An 18,838-nucleotide genomic window follows, 5' to 3' on the forward strand; every position below is an offset into this window, starting at 1 on the left:
TGGTGTGTCATGGGGCCATGTAGGGTACTACAATCAAAAGTGTTGCAGTACCGAATACTACATACTGGGCAGTGTGTAGTATGCAGTACATACTAGTGCAGTATGCAGTACGCAGTATAGTAGTATGCCATTCCGAATACAGCCCAAGACTAGGATTAATCCAAACGTTTATTTTATAAGAACCGTTTGCAGTGCTGTTATTTGTGCAGGAGAGATCTGGGATCTGGTAGCTTGGTTCTGTGTGCTGTGAGTTATTTGCTTTTACTGCAGCAGCAGATTTGTGTGATTGTGTGATTGAGCTGCGGGGTGAGCTGCATGGCTGGAGTTATGAATGGAATGCCTGACACAGAGACTCTTTGTGTGAGCACTGCTGAGCCCAGTAAACCGCCTAATAAATTATAACTTTTATTTATATATATATATATATATATATATATATATATATATATATATATATATATATATATATATATATCCTGGCATTTAATAATAAAAGTGCTCGAGCCTGTTACATCATTCAATCCCCAAAAAACAAAACATTGTTATAATGAAGTTTGAAGGTCTGTAGTGATGGACTTTACAGAATAATGGTCTTTTTACGTGGCATAATACTTATATTTAGTAGTGAGAAATTTTCACGACTGGACTGCACAGGTGCTGAATTTTATCACGGTACCACAGTTCTGAAGTTCACTGAGCTCCTGAGAGAGACCCATTCTTTCACCAATGTATGTAGAAGCAGTCTGCATGACCAGGTGTTTGCTTTTATGCACCTTTATTTATATATATATATATATATATATATATATATATATATATATATATATATAAAATATATAATTAAAACAAGGACACGTTCCTTTTTTTTAATATCCAATTATTTTTTTATTTAGTAAGAACATTTAAATATACACAAAGCTCTGACAAAAAAGGGACCACTTCAGTTTTTGACCACAACGTCAGTTTTTTAATCAGTTTTTCTTATTTTGCTATTTATAGGTTTTTGTTTTTAGTAAAATGAACATTGGTGTTTTATTCTATAAACTACAGACAAAATTCGCAATAAAAATATTGTCATTTAGATCATTTATTTGCAGAAAATGAGAAATGGCTGAAAAAAATATTTAGTTTAGAGGGTTTAATGTCATAAATGATCTTCAAATAACAGTAATATAATTGTTTATTACATTTATTTCAGGAACAATGTATTGCCCTAACAGTAATGGTTATCCTGACAGGGATTTACAGATCTTAATCTGTTTAATTCAATGGAAAATGTATGTTTAAGCGGTTTGCTTAATGCTTGAAATGTCCATTGTTTAAACTGAGGCGGCTACACTAATGAATATAGTTCTATTAGTGATAGTGTCAAAGTTTGGTTTGTTTAAATATCTTAGCTTTTTTATGTTGCATTTATTCTTAATGTGAAGAGCAGCAGAATTAATATAGAAACGCGAAACAGATACTCATAGTTCTCAGTGATTTGTTCTGATGGGTGGGTTTATTGTTTTTTCCTATTGGAAGGAAGTAAATATACTACAGTGCTTCTCGTGCCCTTGTAGATCTCTGTTGGCTCTGGTTGGCATCCTGTTCTCAGAGCAGAGCAGGACTATTTATTCACAAAGCTAAGAATAATGCTGCTCAATTTTTTAAATAGGTCAGGCTTTTATTTAGGCTGGCCTGTCCTCTCGCTGCCTGACAGCTGAACACACACTGAGCAGCTGAAGGATAGGTTTCTGGGCTGTTTAGCTTCAGTCACAACAATTATGTAGGATTATTATGGTAGTTATTATGCAATCGTTTTAGCTGACCCTGATATTGTTTGTTTCCATTGTGCTTCTTGCTTATATTACATACAAATTAACCAATAATATAATCTGTTGTCATATATATATATATATATATATATATATATTAGGGGTGTCACGATTCTCTAAACCCTCGATTCGATTTCATTTTCGATTTGAGGGTCACGATTCGATTCGATTCTCGATTTTCTTGTTTTTTTTTCTTGTTATTATTTTATGCCTCATAAAATTTAAATAATATATTTATTATTATTATTATTATTATTATTATTATTATTATTATAAATATTATTATTATTATTATTATTATTATTTATTAAGATATATATGGTAATGCCATCTAGTGACTTTTTTGGTAGCAACAGTGTGCACTATTAAAACAAGCAGTTTATCAGAGCTGTGTGTGGATGGCTGGTGAAACTGCTCATTACATGAAGCTGCAGTTCTTCATCCAACCACTAGCAGCAGCAGCACAAGCCCCGCTCTCTTCACTCAGTCACTACTTCAGTACAGCCCAGCCACGGGCTACAGAGCCCAGCCAGTCCGTTTTTACTGTTTCTGTAAACAAATAAAGGTTTTAACCCCACTAACCGGATAATACAGCTCACTACAGTTCATCTTTCAGCCCAAGCAGCTAACAGCAGCAGGTTAGAACAGCCGATACGGAGTCACTGCTGGGATTGCATTATAAACAGGTCAGTTAGCGCGCTGCTAACCTCAGGATGTTTATAACTACGGAGTTTAGTGGACACACCACGGCCGCCAGGTAAGTCTTTTAAAGGCTACTGAAGACTATTAAAGGCTATTAGAGGTTATTGAAAGCATTATTGGGGGGCAGAAATCAGTACAGGCTGGTTAGATAAGTGATGTTTATTAACGTCATTAAAACAGATTTTGTCAGGTATTGTCTCATAAATATTTACACATAACTTATATCTCTCCTGAAAAGCTTTTATTTTAGTCAGAAACACGCTTGTGTTTACTTTATCTGAGAGAAAGATGTTTTTTTAATTCAATGGAAAGCAACAGGTGTAGTCAATTATAAGTTTAAGATTTTTAATCCACCTCACTGTGATCTATAGTCAGTGTTCTCAAGTCACACTGACACACGCATTTCAGCGAGTTCACACGCTCTCACCTGCGCGCACCCACCCCTCCGTTAGATACAGATACAAAACCTGCGCGCCCAACCCCCGCCCCCCCTCCCCCCCTCCCCCGTTGGACAGATAAAAACAGTGATCACACTCCCGCCGACTGCGCTCATGCAGCGGCTCTCTATTTAATTGAATAGGATGCGCTGTGTTGGTGCCGCGCCATTTGCGTAGCGCGCTGCGCTATTTGCGTAGCGCGCGCGGGAGGGATCGTCGATCCTCTTTTTGACTTCGATACTCGAGATCGTGACCTCATTTCGATTCGATTTCGATAAAATATCGAGATCGTGACACCCCTAATATATATATATATATATATATATATATATATATATATATATATATATATATATATAACGCAAAGACCAATGTTTCAATAAAGTGCGACCATACACAATGTGTGTCTCCCAAACTATTATTAATTACTTAAAGTTTATTGTCCTTAAAGAGGCATAATTGTATTAGTATGTTATTGTATTATTCTTATTTTTATATCAGTAGTATTAACCTTTTTTTAAATACAGTAAAATCATTTTATTACAGTGATTACTGGGATGATATATCTAAAAAAAAAACTGAATTAAGTCTCAAAATGAGCATTGCTATATTAAAATAACATTTATCACTAGACAGTGATTCAGTGTAGATTAGAGGATGTTTTAATTTCATATGATCCAGGTCTGGAGGTCTGATTGGTGGAGGGAGATCAGTGGTTCTTGTCAGGGCAGGTTATTGACTGAGATGGATTCCTCAGCTAATGTAAAGTCTGTAAAAGCTGAACTGCAGAACACAAACACACACACACACACACACACACACACACACAAAACCTTTCAAATCAATCACTCCCTCCCTCACTTTCTCACACTTCCCCAACCCCCAACACACTCATGAGGGAAGGAGAGAGAGAAAGATAAACCTTTTAGAATGAAAGAAAGAAATTGAAAATAAGCGAAAGAGACAAATAAATAAATTGAAAAATAGAGAGAGAGAGAAAAGCAGAGAAAGAAAAAAATTAGAAAGAGAGAAAGTAATTTAGAATGGGAATAAGTGAAAGAGAGAAATGGGAAATTGAGAGAAAATTTGAGAATGAAAGAAAAATAAATTTAGAGAGAGAAAAAAATTTAGGGAAAATTTGAGAATGAAAGAAATTGAGAGAGAGAGAGAGTGTGAGAGAAAAATTGAGAGAGAGAGAAAGGCAGAGAAAGAAAAAAAAATAGAAAGAGAGAAAGAAATTTAGAATGACAGAGAGAGAAATAAATTGAGAGAGAAAATTTGAGAATGAAAGAAATTGATAAAAAGAAAAAGAGACAGAAAGAAATTGAGAATAAGTGAAAGAGAGAAAGAAAGAAATTGAGAGAGAAAGAAATTGAGAGAAAATTTGAGAATAAAAGAAAAATAAATTGAGTGAGAGAGAGAAATAAATTGAGAGACAAAAAAGAATCAAAATATTAAAATATTGATTAAGAAAGAACAAAATAAATTAAGAAAAAATGAGAGGGAGGAAAGAAAGAAATTGACCATATGAGAAAGAGAGAAAGAAATACATAAATCAGTTTTTATTTTGTTCCCTTTACATGTAGAGCCCCTCTGAGAGCGGTGGCAGGGTTGCCAGGTCCTGAGCTGGCTGGAGTTCAGTCTGAGAATGAAGGCTCTATAAATATCCCTCCTCAGAGTAGCTCAGCTCTCCTGCACTAATGAGCCTCAGCGCTAATTAGAGCGGCCTTTAAAAACTCGCGCCTGTGTTCAATCAAACACTCACTCTCTCTCACTTTCTCATTCTCTCTCTCACTCTTTCACTCTCTCTTGTTTGTTCTTTGTCTCCCTCTCTTGCTTATTCTTTATTCCTTTCTCGCATTTTTAATTTTTCTTTCTCTTTTTTTTATTTTCTCTATCTTTCTCCCTCTCTCTCTCTTTTTTCCCTCTCTTTCTCTCCCTCTCTTTTTCTTTTTCTTTCTCTCATTCTCAATTTCTCTTTCTTCTCTCTATCCTTCTCTTATTCTCACTCTCTTTCTCTCTTTATTTTTCTCTCTCTCTCTATCTCTTGCTCTATCTCTTGCACTTTCTCTCTCTCTCTTTCTCTCTCTCTGTTGCAGATTGAGTGTGTTGGGGGTGGGGGAAGTGTGAGAAAGCTAGGGAGTGATTGATTTGAAAGGGTGTGTGTGAATTACTGTAAATTAGCTGTGGTTTGTATTAGTTTGTATAGTTATTTTTCAGGCTGGTTTTGTTTTGATTGGTTCAGTTCTGTGTGAGCGTGTAAAGGAGAGGAAGTTTATAATGTTAAAAACTGCAGATCCTTTTAGAACAGATGCAGATAAAAATAAATACAGTAAAAATAAAGAAGAATTTCTCTTTCTGAAGAAAGTAGTTGATTTACCATCATTAAGCTCTGATTTACCAAACTAGCTGTTAAGATTATGAACACTTGAAAAGAGATTGAACCGTTCGATGGTTCCCACTTGTTGCTACAGTATCCCAGGTGGTTGCTAAGATGTTGCTAAGTGGTCACTATGTGCTGCTAAGTGGTTGCAATAGAATCCATGGTTGTTGCTACGGTGTTGTTATGGTGTGTCTGTTGGTTGCTAATGCACTGAAACCATAATAATAAAAAAAAAACTTCATGAGAAGAACTTGAAAGATGTTTTAATGAAAGAAAGTGATGTTTATTATGGCTGTTACTTGTTTTTAATATAATATTACGATTTTAATGAGTAAATAAACACTACTCAGATACTCATACTAATAAATAATCAAGGTAAAATGTTTAATTGTGATATTAATTTGGGTTCTTACATTTTTTGGGACTAAATCCACATGGATCAGATTCATAGAGAAATTAAAAATATAAATTTCTGTAGGGAAATACATGCAGTGTAAAATGAATAAAATGCTATTTTTTTGTCAGGAATTCCAACTTTAAATATCGATAACACCTCAATTTAAATCTAACAGAAAAACAAAGGAAGGCGTGGCTTGCTGGTCTAACTTTAGCAAAAAAGCTAAATTGATCATAGGAAGCTCTCTCCACATAATCCAACATAGTATCCAACTCTGCCCATCACAGCTGCTTCATACTAAATTATGCACTTATGTATTTCTATATTAGGTGTATCTATGTATGTATATGACTGTGTATGGCTTGTATATGTGGATGTATATGTGAGCTTGGATTGTATGTGCAGGAAGGGGGGAGGCTTTTCTTATTTTGTCTCTTATTTTCTTTCTGATTTCTCTGTTTTGTTGTATCATGTTCTGGTAACTATTAAACTGACTGATGAGGAAAAGTAAATTAAAGTAAAACTCGATTAAAAAAGAAATATCAATAACGCCTGAGTGATTGATGAATGATTTAAGTATCGTCTGATAATAAAATGATTATGATTGTATAGTGCATTCCCAGTTCTGCACCAGTGTTTTTAAGAGAGGAGGATTTTTAATATGTTTATTACTGTTTGCTCTTCTTTCAGATAAACTGGAGGCGAAGAGAAGACGAACGGAAAGAATAAGGAAGGAGAAGATCAATTTAACCCCCACTAATGATATGGAAAACAGGAGGCGGTCCCGCACCAACAGCCAGTCCGATCCCATCCGGAGAGGGCGTGGCAGGCCGAAGACTGTGGGTCTGAAGAAGCAGGAGGAGGAGAAAGGTAGTGGACTCTTTTGATCTTTTGTTATGTGGTGCATGCTTTTGATATGCAGAATAACTGAGTATTCAGTAGCAGGTCGATACAGACCTATTCTAGTCAGTATTCTACTATTTCAGTCAGATATTTACCTCAGCAGTGCTATTCTCATCATGAATCTACATCAGCAGATTTAGAGTTTTTTTAAAGTTATTCCAGCACTAAGGCTGGGTGCAGCAGAATTAGCATAAGCAGTAGCCGCTAATCACAGCCCTAGCTCTTTCGCCGTTTAGAGGAGAGTATATTAGATTGTAATCTGGGTGTTTGTGTTAAAACAAGCTATGTAGAACCAACCACTAGCTTATAGCCTTGGTTTACTGAAACACTCAGGGTTCCTCAGACTAGCTCTATCCGGCGGCATTTACGTCCCTCTAGCGCTTATGTTAGCGGCTAATGCTAATGCTGCTGCACTCAGCCTTAGACAATACATACTGGAAAGCTAAGCTTATTGTACATAAATGGAAATTGCTTTACTCACCCAAATAAATGTTTTTTAGAAGAAAAATCTGTGTAGATTAAAATCCAGCACTCGTTTGACTTTGAAAAAAAGTTTTTTTTTTTTTTAATTAGTTCTTAAAAAAGTAGAACTTCCTCCAGTTTCCCCATTAAAAGGGAAGGGAAACATGGCGTCACCCTTGTAGGTGTCCTAACTAGTGTTGCTTAATGCATCTTTTAATCCGGTGCACCTTAAGTATGAAAATAGATAGGGCTGCATGATATATCTGTTTAAGTATCATCATCATCAAATGCACATGCAAATAGTCTCATCACATGCAAACATGCGATGCCACTTAAGGCAATTAAATCAAACACATCATGTTACAGTGTTTTGATTCTTGACACAAGAAGTAGGTACACAGTGCGGTCTCTGTGTCTGTGTGAGTGATAGGCTGCTGCTGCCTGAGAAATGGAGGGGGAGGGGGAGCGTGAGGGGGGGGGTGGGGTCAGGAGTAAACACGAGGTAAACGCATGGCCTCCATCCACATGGTTGGGCACGTGAAAAGCTGTGCACCTCAGTCCAGCACAGTTTTGCAGCACAGATATTTCCAGTTACAGCTGAATTCATGCTTTTAATCACAGAACGCTCTTATTTATCTTTTAAAAAGCCATTTTAATGCCTGATTAATGGGCCGATGGTTTGCTGTTTTCTATCAATCAATCATTCAATCAAACAATCATGGGCCCTGCATTGTTTAATATTGCGATATATATTGTCAAAAAAGAACGTTTGCAATGTAAAATATTTCAATATATTGCAGCTCTAAAAAAACAAAAAGACAAGAAATGTATGTTCATTGATAGTGCGCCTTATAATCCGGCCCGAAAAATACGGCAAAATTACAAGAATACACTACTGCATGAATGCAAAATAAAAAAAAAAAATTTATTACTGCTTACGATATGATATGACACATCCCTAAACTGAAATATTAAAAAATACAATAACTTATCAGATTTATAACAAAAGTCAATGATCCAGAATGTCATGATACTAATAATAATGCACTCCAAATATCTCCAAATATCCAGGATTAAAGTAAATCAAATTATACTGGACAGATATAATTTGTCTCTAGTAGATATATAATAGGAAATGAGAACAGTGGGATTTTTTCTTTTGCTTAAAACAGCAAAAAAGTAGAACCCAGATGTGATAATTAGGGGTGGGTAAAATGGCATGATATTTAGTATAGTGTGGGGCCAGCCTCTGTTTGTATTATATTATACATGTAAAATATGATGTTCTTTTATCTAAGTCTGAAAGCTGACTGAATTCATTACCCTCTGCGCTTTGAACAGCAGAGCGCTCATTCATGAACGATGTGTGATTCATCTCTCTGGATCTGCCGCTTTCACTGCGCTTCTCTTTGTAGCTGATTTAACAGCCTGAAACTCTCAGCGTTTACAGCTGCAGTCAGTCTGTCATTTCTGCTGATGTCTTTTTCCCCTCTTCAGCTCCTCCTCCTCCTCCTCCTCACACTGCAGTCATTCTGTCCTGTTCCACTCATCCAGGAAGAACCAGTCATTTTCCACCCTTTAAAACCATTCTCAGCTCAGCTGTCAGAAACAGCTCACAGGGGGAGGGTGAAGAATGTTCTAGAGAATAGAAATTTAGAAGTTTAGAATGCAGGCTATTTACAGGGCCAATGAAATGTACAGAACTAGATTCATATCCACTTCAGTAGTGCTAGTTTAGTCATGTATTTACCTTAGCAGTGCTAGTTTAGTCATGTATTTACCTTAGCAGTGCTATTTTAGTCATATATTTACCTTAGCAGTGCTGTTCTTGTCAGAAATTTACCTCAGCAGTGCTACTCTAATCATAAATGTGCTTCAACAGTGCTATTCTAATCATATGTTTATGTCAGCAGTGCTATTCTATTTTTACATTTACCCCAGCAGTGCTATTTAAGTTAGAAATTGACTTTAGCAGTGCCCTTCAAATCAATAATGCACCTCAGTAGTGCTGATCTACTCAGGAATATACTTCAGCTGTGCTATTCTACTCATACATTTACCTCAGCAGTGCTATTCTTTTAAACATTTACCCCAGCATTGCTATTCTACTTATACATTTACCTCAGCAATGCTATTTTATTTATACATTTACCCCAGCAGTGCTATTTTATTTATACATTTACCCCAGCAGTGCTATTTAAGTTAGAAATTCACCTTAGCAGTGCCCTTCAAATCAATAATTTACCTCAGCAGTGATATTCTTCTCAGGAATTTACTTCAGCAGTGCTATGCTAATCATGGATTTGCCTCAGCGTGGTCACTTTAGCCAGAAATGTACCTCAGCAGTGCTATTTTAATTATACATTTACACCAGCAGTGCAATTTAGTCAGAAATGTACCTAAGCAGTGCTGTTTTAGTTAAATATTTATTTCAGCAGTGAAATTCTAATCAAACATTTTCCTCAGCATTGCTGTTCTAGTCAGAAATATACCTCAACAGCGCCATTCTAATCCTGATTCTACATCAGCAGAGGTATAGAAATTTGGAAAAATGAACAAATAAAACATACAAAATGTATTTTTCTTTTGTGAAATGGCAAAATCTTAATGTTGAGGCCTCGGCCTGCTCTAATAAACATTGTAGCAAGTGTAGTGTATCGTTAGCATGTTTCAGAGTATGTTCACAAAATATATTCAGCTAATTTCCCATCCGTCTTCTGCTGCTGCTGCTGCTGCGGCTGCTGCGACGCAAAGGAAGGGTTTCTCTACCACCATAACCCGATACCATCGTCAGCAATGGTGTCAAACTGCTGGTTTCATTCTGCTGGGCTGCAGATCTGAGAGGTTCTGGTGCTTGTGAAGGCTAAGCTAATTAGCTGATGGGTTCAGACAGGTGGGTTTAATAAGGTGGAATATGACTCTGTGCTGGGCTGACCGGGCTCTGACCCCTGCGTGACCCTGAGGACTGGCGGGTCTGCCTGTGTAGGCACTCTGTCGGCTGTGTTAGAACGGCTGCTGTTTCCTTTTGTGTGGTATTGAAGTATGCTTTGAAACGGGCTTCTGCTTTTAGTGACGTGTGTGTGTGTGTGTGTGTGTGTGTGTGTGTGTGTGTGTGTGTGTGTGTGTGTGTGTGTGTGTTTTTTACTTTTTACTTTTTTAGAAAAACAGGAAAAGGAAATCGACATCTATGCCAACCTGTCAGACGAGAAGGCCTTCGTGTTCTCCGTGGCCTTGGCTGAGATCAACCGCAAGATCCTGGGCCAGAGGCTCATCCTGTAGACTCATCCAGGATGAGCAAGACAAAGAGGGAGGGGCTAAAGTGAATGATTGATTGACTGGCGAGGAATTGGGATTAGACGGAATAGGACTGTATGGGAATCCTGCTACATGGACCTATAGATGACCCTTTCTTTCTTTCGAGTTGGAGAAAGCAGGAGAGTTGGAGAAGGGGCACTAGGACCCTGGGGTTCCAGGGACCCTGGACTGCTTTGGCTTAACAATGGAAGAACCCTATTGGACGGGATGGTGCTATGGATGAGAAAGGACATGAATATTTGATTCTGGACAGTTTAGGAATCTTATTTATCATCAAATCAGAGTGAAATTTTATGGAATGTATTAAATGATAGGTGTTTTTTTTTTTTTTTTTTTCTTTTAAACAAATTATTTGTGGTTCGTCATGAGCAGCCTGATGCCAGTCACGCAACAATCTCCAAAGACTTGAAGAGTAAACATTTGTCACAGCAACAAAGTGTCCTGAACTAGGCCTGTCACGATAATCGAGATAGATCGTTCTCTCATCCAAAATACAGTGCTATTCTAACCTGGAATTTACCTCGGCAGTGCTATTCTAATTACAGATTTACACCAGCAGTGGTATTTTAGTCAGAAATGTACCTTAGCAGTGCTGGTTTAGTCAAATATTTACCTTATCAGTGCTGTTTTAGTTACACAAATATTAGGTAAACAAATTGTTTGTGGTTCATCATAAGCGGCCTGATGCCAGTCACGCAACGATCTAAAAAGACTTCTCTCAAAAGACTTAATGAGTAAACATTTTCCACAGCAACTAAGTGTCCAGAACTAGGCCTGTTACGATAATCCTGATTTATCGTTTACTCATCAAAAATACAGTGCTGTTCTAATCAGGAATTTACCTCAGCAGTGCTATTTTTAATTATACATTTTTAACATCAGCTGTGGTATTTTAGCCAGAAATTTACCTCAGCATTGCTATTCTAATCATAAATTTACATGAGCAGTGGTGTTTTAGTCAGAAATGTACCTTAGCAGTGCTGGTTTAGTCAAATATTTATCTCATTAGTGCTGTTTTTTTTTATCTAAATATTTTATCTCAGCAGACCCACAAACAATTTTTTTTTTGTTCGTCATGTGCGGCCTGATGCCAGTCCCGCAGCAATCTCAAAAGACTTTAAGGGTAACATTTTCCACAGCAATAAAGAAGTGTCCTGAACTAGGCCTGTCACAATAATCACAATATGCCACTCACTCCTCTAAAATACAGTGCTATTTTAATCAGGATTTTACCTCAGCAGTGCTATTCTAATCACACATTTGCCTAAGCAGGACTATTTTAGCCAGAAATTTACCTCTGCAGGGCTATTTTTAATTATAAATTTACACCAGCAGTGGTGTTTTAGTCAAATGTACCTTAGCAGTGCTGGTTTAGTCAAATATTTATCTCATCAGTGCTGTTTTTTTATCTAAATATTTTATCTCAGCAGACCCACAAACAATTTTTTTTTTGTTCGTCATGTGCGGCCTGATGCCAGTCCCGCAGCAATCTCAAAAGACTTTAAGGGTAACATTTTCCACAGCAACAAAGAAGTTTCCTGAACTAGGCCTGTCACAATAATCACAATATATCATTCACTCATCTAAAATACAGCGCTATTCTAATCAGGAATTTAGCAGTGCTATTCTGATCACACATTTGTCTAAGCGGGACTATTTTAGCCAGAAATTTACCTCAGCAGTGCTGTTGTAATTATAAATTTACATCAGAAGTGGTATTTTAGTCAGAAATGTACCTTAGCAGGGTTTGTTTAGTCAAATATTTACCTCACCAGTGATGTTTTAGTTAAGTATTTATCTCAGCAGACCCACAAACAAATTGTTTGTAAAAGTCAAAATACTTGAAGAGTAAACATTTTCCACAGCAACAAAGTGTCCTGAACTAGGCCTGTCACGATAATCACAATATATCGATCATTCATCTAAAATACAGTGCTATTCTAATCAGGAATTTACCTCAGCAGTGCTACTCCAATCACACATTTGCCTAAGTAGGACTATTTTAGCCAGAATTTTAACCCAGTAGTGCTATTCTAATTATAAATTTACATCAACAGTGGTGTTTTAGTCAGAAATGTACCTTAGCAGTGCAAATCGTTTGTGGGTCATCATAAGTGGCCTGATGCCAGTCACGCAACAATTTTAAAAGGCTTTTCGCAAAAACTTGAAGTGTAAACATTTTCCACAGCAACAAAGTGTCCTGAACTGGCCCTGTCACGATAATCACGATATATCGGTGTCTTATCCAAAATACAGTGCTATTCTAATAAGGAATTTACCTCAGCAGTGCTGTTGTAATAATAACTTTACATCAGCAGTGGTGTTTTAGTCAGAAATGTACCTTAGCAGGGCTGGTTTAATCAAATATTTACCTTATCAGTGCTGTTTTAGTTAAGTATTTTTCTCAGCAGAACCACAAACTAATTATATAGTTTACTTTCATCTAAAATACAGTTGCACAATTGCTTTACTATCAAAACGGAAGGTTCAAAGTTACCAGGGGCAATAAATCATTACCGGCAGCAGTATGTGGACAAGGATTGTCCTGTTGGAATAGCGCACCGGAGCGTGCATTCAGAAAAGTACAGACACTGGTTGCAAGACTTTATTAAAGCAACATTATGTTGTAAAAGTTCCTGTAATTAATGTAATTAATGAATTTGCTTTCAGGATGTTGAACGTGTGAAAACAAGCTGTGGATCTTTGCTCTGACCACAGTTTCTCCACATATAGACATTGGTTTTCTTCACCAAGACAAAAGCAGAAATGCAGAGTGTCATCTTCAGTGACCTGAAGTCCTGCTTTTGGCACTTCCTCCTGGGTGCAACTATTTATTTTTTGATGATGAGTTTTCAATACACAGCTCTGGAAAAATTAAGAGAGCACTTCAGTTTCTGAATCAGTTTCTCTGATTTTGCTATTTATAGGTTTATGTTTGAATAAAATTAACATTGTTGTTTTATTTTATAAACTGCAAACATGTTTTATATTTTAAAATTTTTTTTTTCTGACTGAAATACCAAAAAAAAAGAGCTTTCAGGCCTCAAATAATGCAAAGAAAGCAAGTTCATATTCATAAAGTTTTAAGAGTTCAGAAATCAATATTTGGTGGAATAACCCTGGTTTTAAATTATAGTTTTCATGAATCTTGGCATCATGTTCTCCTCCACCCGTCTTACACACTGCTTTTGGATAACTTTATGCTGCTTTACTCCTGGTGCACACATTTAAGCAGTTCAGTTTGGTTTGATGGTTTGTGATCATCCATCTTCCTCTTGATTATATTCCAGAGGTTTTCAATTTGGTAAAATCAAAGAAACTCATCATTTTTAAGTGGCCTCTTATTTTTTATTTTTATTTTTCCAGAGCTCTTTATGGACATTTGTGCAGACCTTGATATTACATATTAGTGTTTTTGGACACATAGAACCCATTAAAGTGAATGGGCCAGTAGGTCAACTTTTGTTTAAAAACAGTGGTTGTATTTTATTTAAGTTTTATTTTTTTTTAAACAAATTATATTCCAGTTTTAAAGTCTGAATATTCTAAATAATTAAATGCTGTTAAAAGCATAAAATTGCATTTTTGCGCTGATAATAAGTTCTGGCACAATAAATCAATAGATCATTCTAATAAAAAAAAATACACAAGTTATTGTGACAGGCCTATTGTGAACAAACTCCTGAACTGTATTTGCTTTAAAGCAATTGTTGTTGTTTTTATTGTTTTAGCTTATAATATTACTGTTATTAAGTGCAGAAAAGGCTGCTTCCGACACTTATAGAGACCATATGGACAGTGTTTGTTTTTTAAAGTTAAAGTACCCATAGTATCATCACAGGAAGACCCCGTTCACACCTAGCATTAATATGCATCCCAGTTGGTCCAATCACAAATGCTGAATTGCCTAAATGAATAGCCATTCACACTTGGAATTTTAAATGCATCTCCTGTGAGCGTCCATGATCTGAATTTTGATTTAAATCATTTCCACTGGAGAAGGAAGGGGGGAGGTTTGGGTAAGGCCCAATCCCATTTCAACCCTTGGCCCTACCACTTACCCCCTACCCCTTGTTTTTGAGTTTAACCCTTCCCTTTGAAACATAGTTAGAAGGGAAAGGAGTGAAATCATCCACCCTAAGAATTGGGACAACCATTAAAGCCCCCCATACGTTATCAGGAGCGCTAAAGTTCAGTAACCTAACTGCTGCTGCTGCTGCTGCTGTTAACTAGTTAACTTTAGGGCGTATTTTATCGTATTGGTCTTCAGAAAGGGGGGAGATGATGACATATTAATGTATAAATTAATTATTATTGTCTATTCTCTAATTGCTCTATGATTTGGAGCTGAAATTAACTTTAATTAGCTTTTATTTTAATTAATTTCTTAACTAGTTTCTGTTTCGCCTTAAATACTGCAGCTCCTGACATTTGCTACGCCATTTAAGGTGGAAAGGGAAAGTTAGCTAGCTTAGCTAGCTACTGAGACAAACTATTAGCTATCTTTTTTTTTTTTTTTAATGCTTGTTATGAAGAATTCAGCCATAGAACATTGAAACTACACCCTAATCTCAGGTAATATAGAGCTAATCAACACTTTTTACAAGGAAAATACTTTTACATTTGTGTATTTCTTTGGTCACTTGTTCTACTATCTTAACAGTAATTCTCATTCCGCTTGATTTGAAGTGTGCATCTGAAATTTTGTTAGCTAGTAAGCCCCATCCTTTCCCCCTAAACTACCCCTCCAGCCTTATGAGAATCGGGGGTAAGGGGTAGGGCCAAGTGGTGAAATGGAATTGGGCCTTCCAGTTTTCTGTAGACGGAGTCCTTGGTTCAAATCCAGGGGAGGCAGCTTGTTTGGAGTGTGTTCCAGACACTTGTATCACCTTTTATGCGTTAGCTTGTTCTTGCAGCGCAGTAGTATTGAAGCTCAGGTACCCCGAGCGGACGGTGGACGGTGTGGTATCACAGTTTCAGTTATTAAGTGTGAACAGATGTGAATTGGATACAGTGCGTCTGTAGGACCCATCGTAATCCTCATCATTATTATTACTGTAGTGTGAAATCCAAAGTCTAAGTGTCTCAATGCATACTTAACAGCAAAGCTCCGCCCACATTAACTGTGGCACATGCTTAGGCCTGTCAGGATAACTACATTATTGACTTATCATACAATAAGTGGACATGACCTCAATATATTTTATAATCACAATACTGTCTATTCTGTTTATTTGTATGTTTTTTTTTGTTTGTTTGTTTTTTAACAGTATTTATTTTAGACAATCATGCAATACCACACCAATGCTCCAAAAACAGCATCTCCATAAACACAGTGTGGAATTCTGCAGTAGGTGAAGAGAAAAATATATAAAAAAATATATATAAGAAAAATATATTTCCCAAACCATTTTTTTTCCCCAAAAAATTGTTTTTAAAAGGGTAAAATTGCTTTGTCATGTTCTTCTATTGTCATTATATCAGTGGAATTTAATGGTTATAAAATAACAATAATATACTTTATCGCAATAATTTCTGGGATTATATATTTCAGACACAAAAATTCATATTGGGACAGGCCTACCCATGCTGGAACATATGTCATAACCAAAAGTGAAATACCACACCATTAGAGCTGCAACGATTAGTCGATATAATCGGCAATGTCAAATTTCTAAACTTCAAAAGTGCCCAAACACAACTGATTACATATTTATTCACTAAATATCAGTACTTTCCACATTTAAACATTTCTAGACATCTAGACATTAAAATGCCTTTTAAATCTAATGTTTTTAGCTATTTTTATCATTTTTAAAGATGGTGAACATGATTGAAATAATCGTTGACTAATCGAACAAAGAAATATAATAATAATAATCAGATTAATCGACTACCAAAATAATTATTTGTTGCAGCCCTACACACCATCCACCGTCCACACAGGTTAGCTCAGCTCCATACGCTACAATAAGAGGCTATTGGATAAAGGTGATACGCTTAGCTTTAGATGCCTCATTTACATGCCTGTATTTGAACCAAGGACTTTAAGACTTTAATGAAAATAACTGGCCCCGCCTCCAGCAAAAAAAATGCTGTGATCAGAAATTCGATCACAATTAAAAGCCTCACAGGAGATTCTCAAATAGTTACATTTTTTTTTTTTTTTGCATTTTGCCAATCGTTTGTTATCAGATAACCTGGGATGTATGTTAATGCCAGGTGTGAACGGGGCTATTTGTGTTCACACTACAAATAATAATGTGGTTTCAAACATTGTGAATGTGTTCTAAGTGATCAGATTACGATGTATATCCTCAAGACACTTTTCTGTATCCCGTTCACACCTGTACTTTATGTGCTCACCACTAGTGATCAGATCATAGAGGATGCATTCTAATGCCAGGTGTGATTGGACAGTAGCCAGAGAGTATATTTAACCTAATTGAAAACCTCTGGAATATAATCAAGAGGAAGATGGATGATCACAAGCCATCAAACCAAACTGAACTGCTTGAATTTTTGCACCAGGAGTAAAGCAGCATAAAGTTATCCAAAAGCAGTGTGTAAGACTGGTGGAGGAGAACATGATGCCAAGATGCATGAAAACTGTGATTAAAAACCAGGGTTATTCCACCATTTTTTTTCCAGAGCTGTATATCTGCCGATGCCAGTCTGATATACACATTTATTACTTGTGCAGACAAACTGCACACCCCCATATTATAAAAAAATTAAAATTAAATTAGCTTAAAATTAAAATTAAATTAGCTTAATTCTATGTGTTTTAAAATAGAGTAAATAAACCTGCGATGATGCATATTGGTTGTGAAATTCTGTGAAACTGACACCAATAAATGAATAATTTATATATTATTTTATGCTGAGTATCGTACAGAATTGTGGTGCGAAATATCAAATAACACAAAATCTCAGTATTGTGATATCATCGGTATATATATATATATATATATATATATATATATATATATACTGTATTGTGGGCAGTTTATAGTGATACAGCTCTCTCTTTCTCTGATTTTGCTATTTATAGATATATAGATGTATCAGACCTTAAATAATGCAAAGAAAACAAGTTCATATTCATAAAGTTTTAGGAGTTTTAGAAATCAATATTTGGTGGAATAATCCTGGTTTTTAATCACAGTTTTCATGCATCTTGGCATCATGTTCTCCTCCACCAGTCTTACACACTGCTTTTGGATAATTTTATGCTGCTTTACTCCTGGTGCAAAAATTTAAGCAGTTCAGTTTGGTTTGATGGCTAGTGATCATCCATCTTCCTCTTGATTATATTCCAGAGGTTTTCAATTTGGTGAATTTGAAGAAACTCATAATTTTTAAGTGGTCTCTTATTTTTTTTTTCCATATTCCCACCACTATTTGTGTACACAAATTCAGTCTGATCACTTTTTTTTTTTTTTAAATAACAGTGTGGACAGTCATCTCTGCCAGTTGAGTGTTCTTTCTAGTCTTCTAGTTTTTGCCCTAAATATGTATTCAGGACTGTTCCTGGCTCTTCCCAGGACACGGGTCGGGCTTGCTCTTGGGCCTAATTGCATCAACCCTGGTGATCAATCATTGAAAATCCGATTTGACGTAATCTGTGTGCAGAATCCGGCCCTCAGGCCGTTTCTTGGAACAGGCGCTATTTCTTGTTTACCAAAAAGAGCCGTTCCTCTGTGCAGAGCTGTGCAGAGCTGTGGTCTGGCGTATCAGACGGTTGTTACTGTATCTGTTGCTTCAGGCTCTTTGTTCGCTGATCTGTGTTGCTTATTATTTGAAGTGTCAGTGAGCTGTTCTTCTGCAGAATTAACTCCAGCGTCTTTAATCTAAAGAGTAGCAGTTGATGGAGGAGGAGGAGGAGCTCTGGAACTCCTGCTGCTCAGTGCTTATTTATTACAGCTCCAGCACCATAATTGAACAGCATATTTTAGTTTTATATTTGTTCCGCTTCTTTGATTTGTTCTGCAGATGGTAAAAGTGTATGTGTGTTAATCACACTGTTCATGAGTACTGTATACTGTATATTGTATATTGTATATTAAACATCAAAGGAAAAGCAAGTGTTTAAGTTTTGCTGTGTTTCAGAAGAGCTTTGATTATGACCTTCTCTTTTCATCTATTTAAAATACGTTTAAAGGGCCAGCAACGTATATGTTTCTTGTATGTATTTTAACATTGTAAATAAATAGTAAAGTGATCCAGACTATGAAGGAACACATAAGGAATCACGTAGTAACTTAAAAGTGTTAAACAGACCAAAAAAAAATTTTTTGGAAAACTCTGTTGAACTTATCCTGTAAAACAGAGGAAACTCATGCTCGTTCTTTTCTGAGGCGGCCCTGGTGAGTGCCAGTTTCATCTTAACATCGTAGCAAAAAAAAGTGAATCGCATGCG

The 18,838-nt window shown here is 36.3% G+C and overlaps 1 protein-coding gene across 1 annotated transcript in view; it reads left to right on the plus strand.

Moving 5' to 3' along the window:
- Positions 1-18,503, plus strand: part of c23h16orf87 (chromosome 23 C16orf87 homolog) — a 30,239-nt gene extending 11,736 nt beyond the window's left edge. Inside the window, exons 3-4 of the mRNA XM_007230385.4 lie at positions 6,427-6,606; positions 10,262-18,503. Of these exons, the coding sequence (XP_007230447.2) occupies positions 6,427-6,606; positions 10,262-10,380 (299 nt within the window). The 3' untranslated portion in view covers positions 10,381-18,503. The remainder of the gene's footprint in view (positions 1-6,426; positions 6,607-10,261) is intronic.
- Positions 18,504-18,838: the final 335 nt, after the last annotated feature.

The sequence above is a fragment of the Astyanax mexicanus genome, chromosome 23 (genome assembly GCF_023375975.1).
Source record: "Astyanax mexicanus isolate ESR-SI-001 chromosome 23, AstMex3_surface, whole genome shotgun sequence".
Taxonomy (NCBI): Eukaryota; Metazoa; Chordata; class Actinopteri; order Characiformes; family Acestrorhamphidae; genus Astyanax; species Astyanax mexicanus.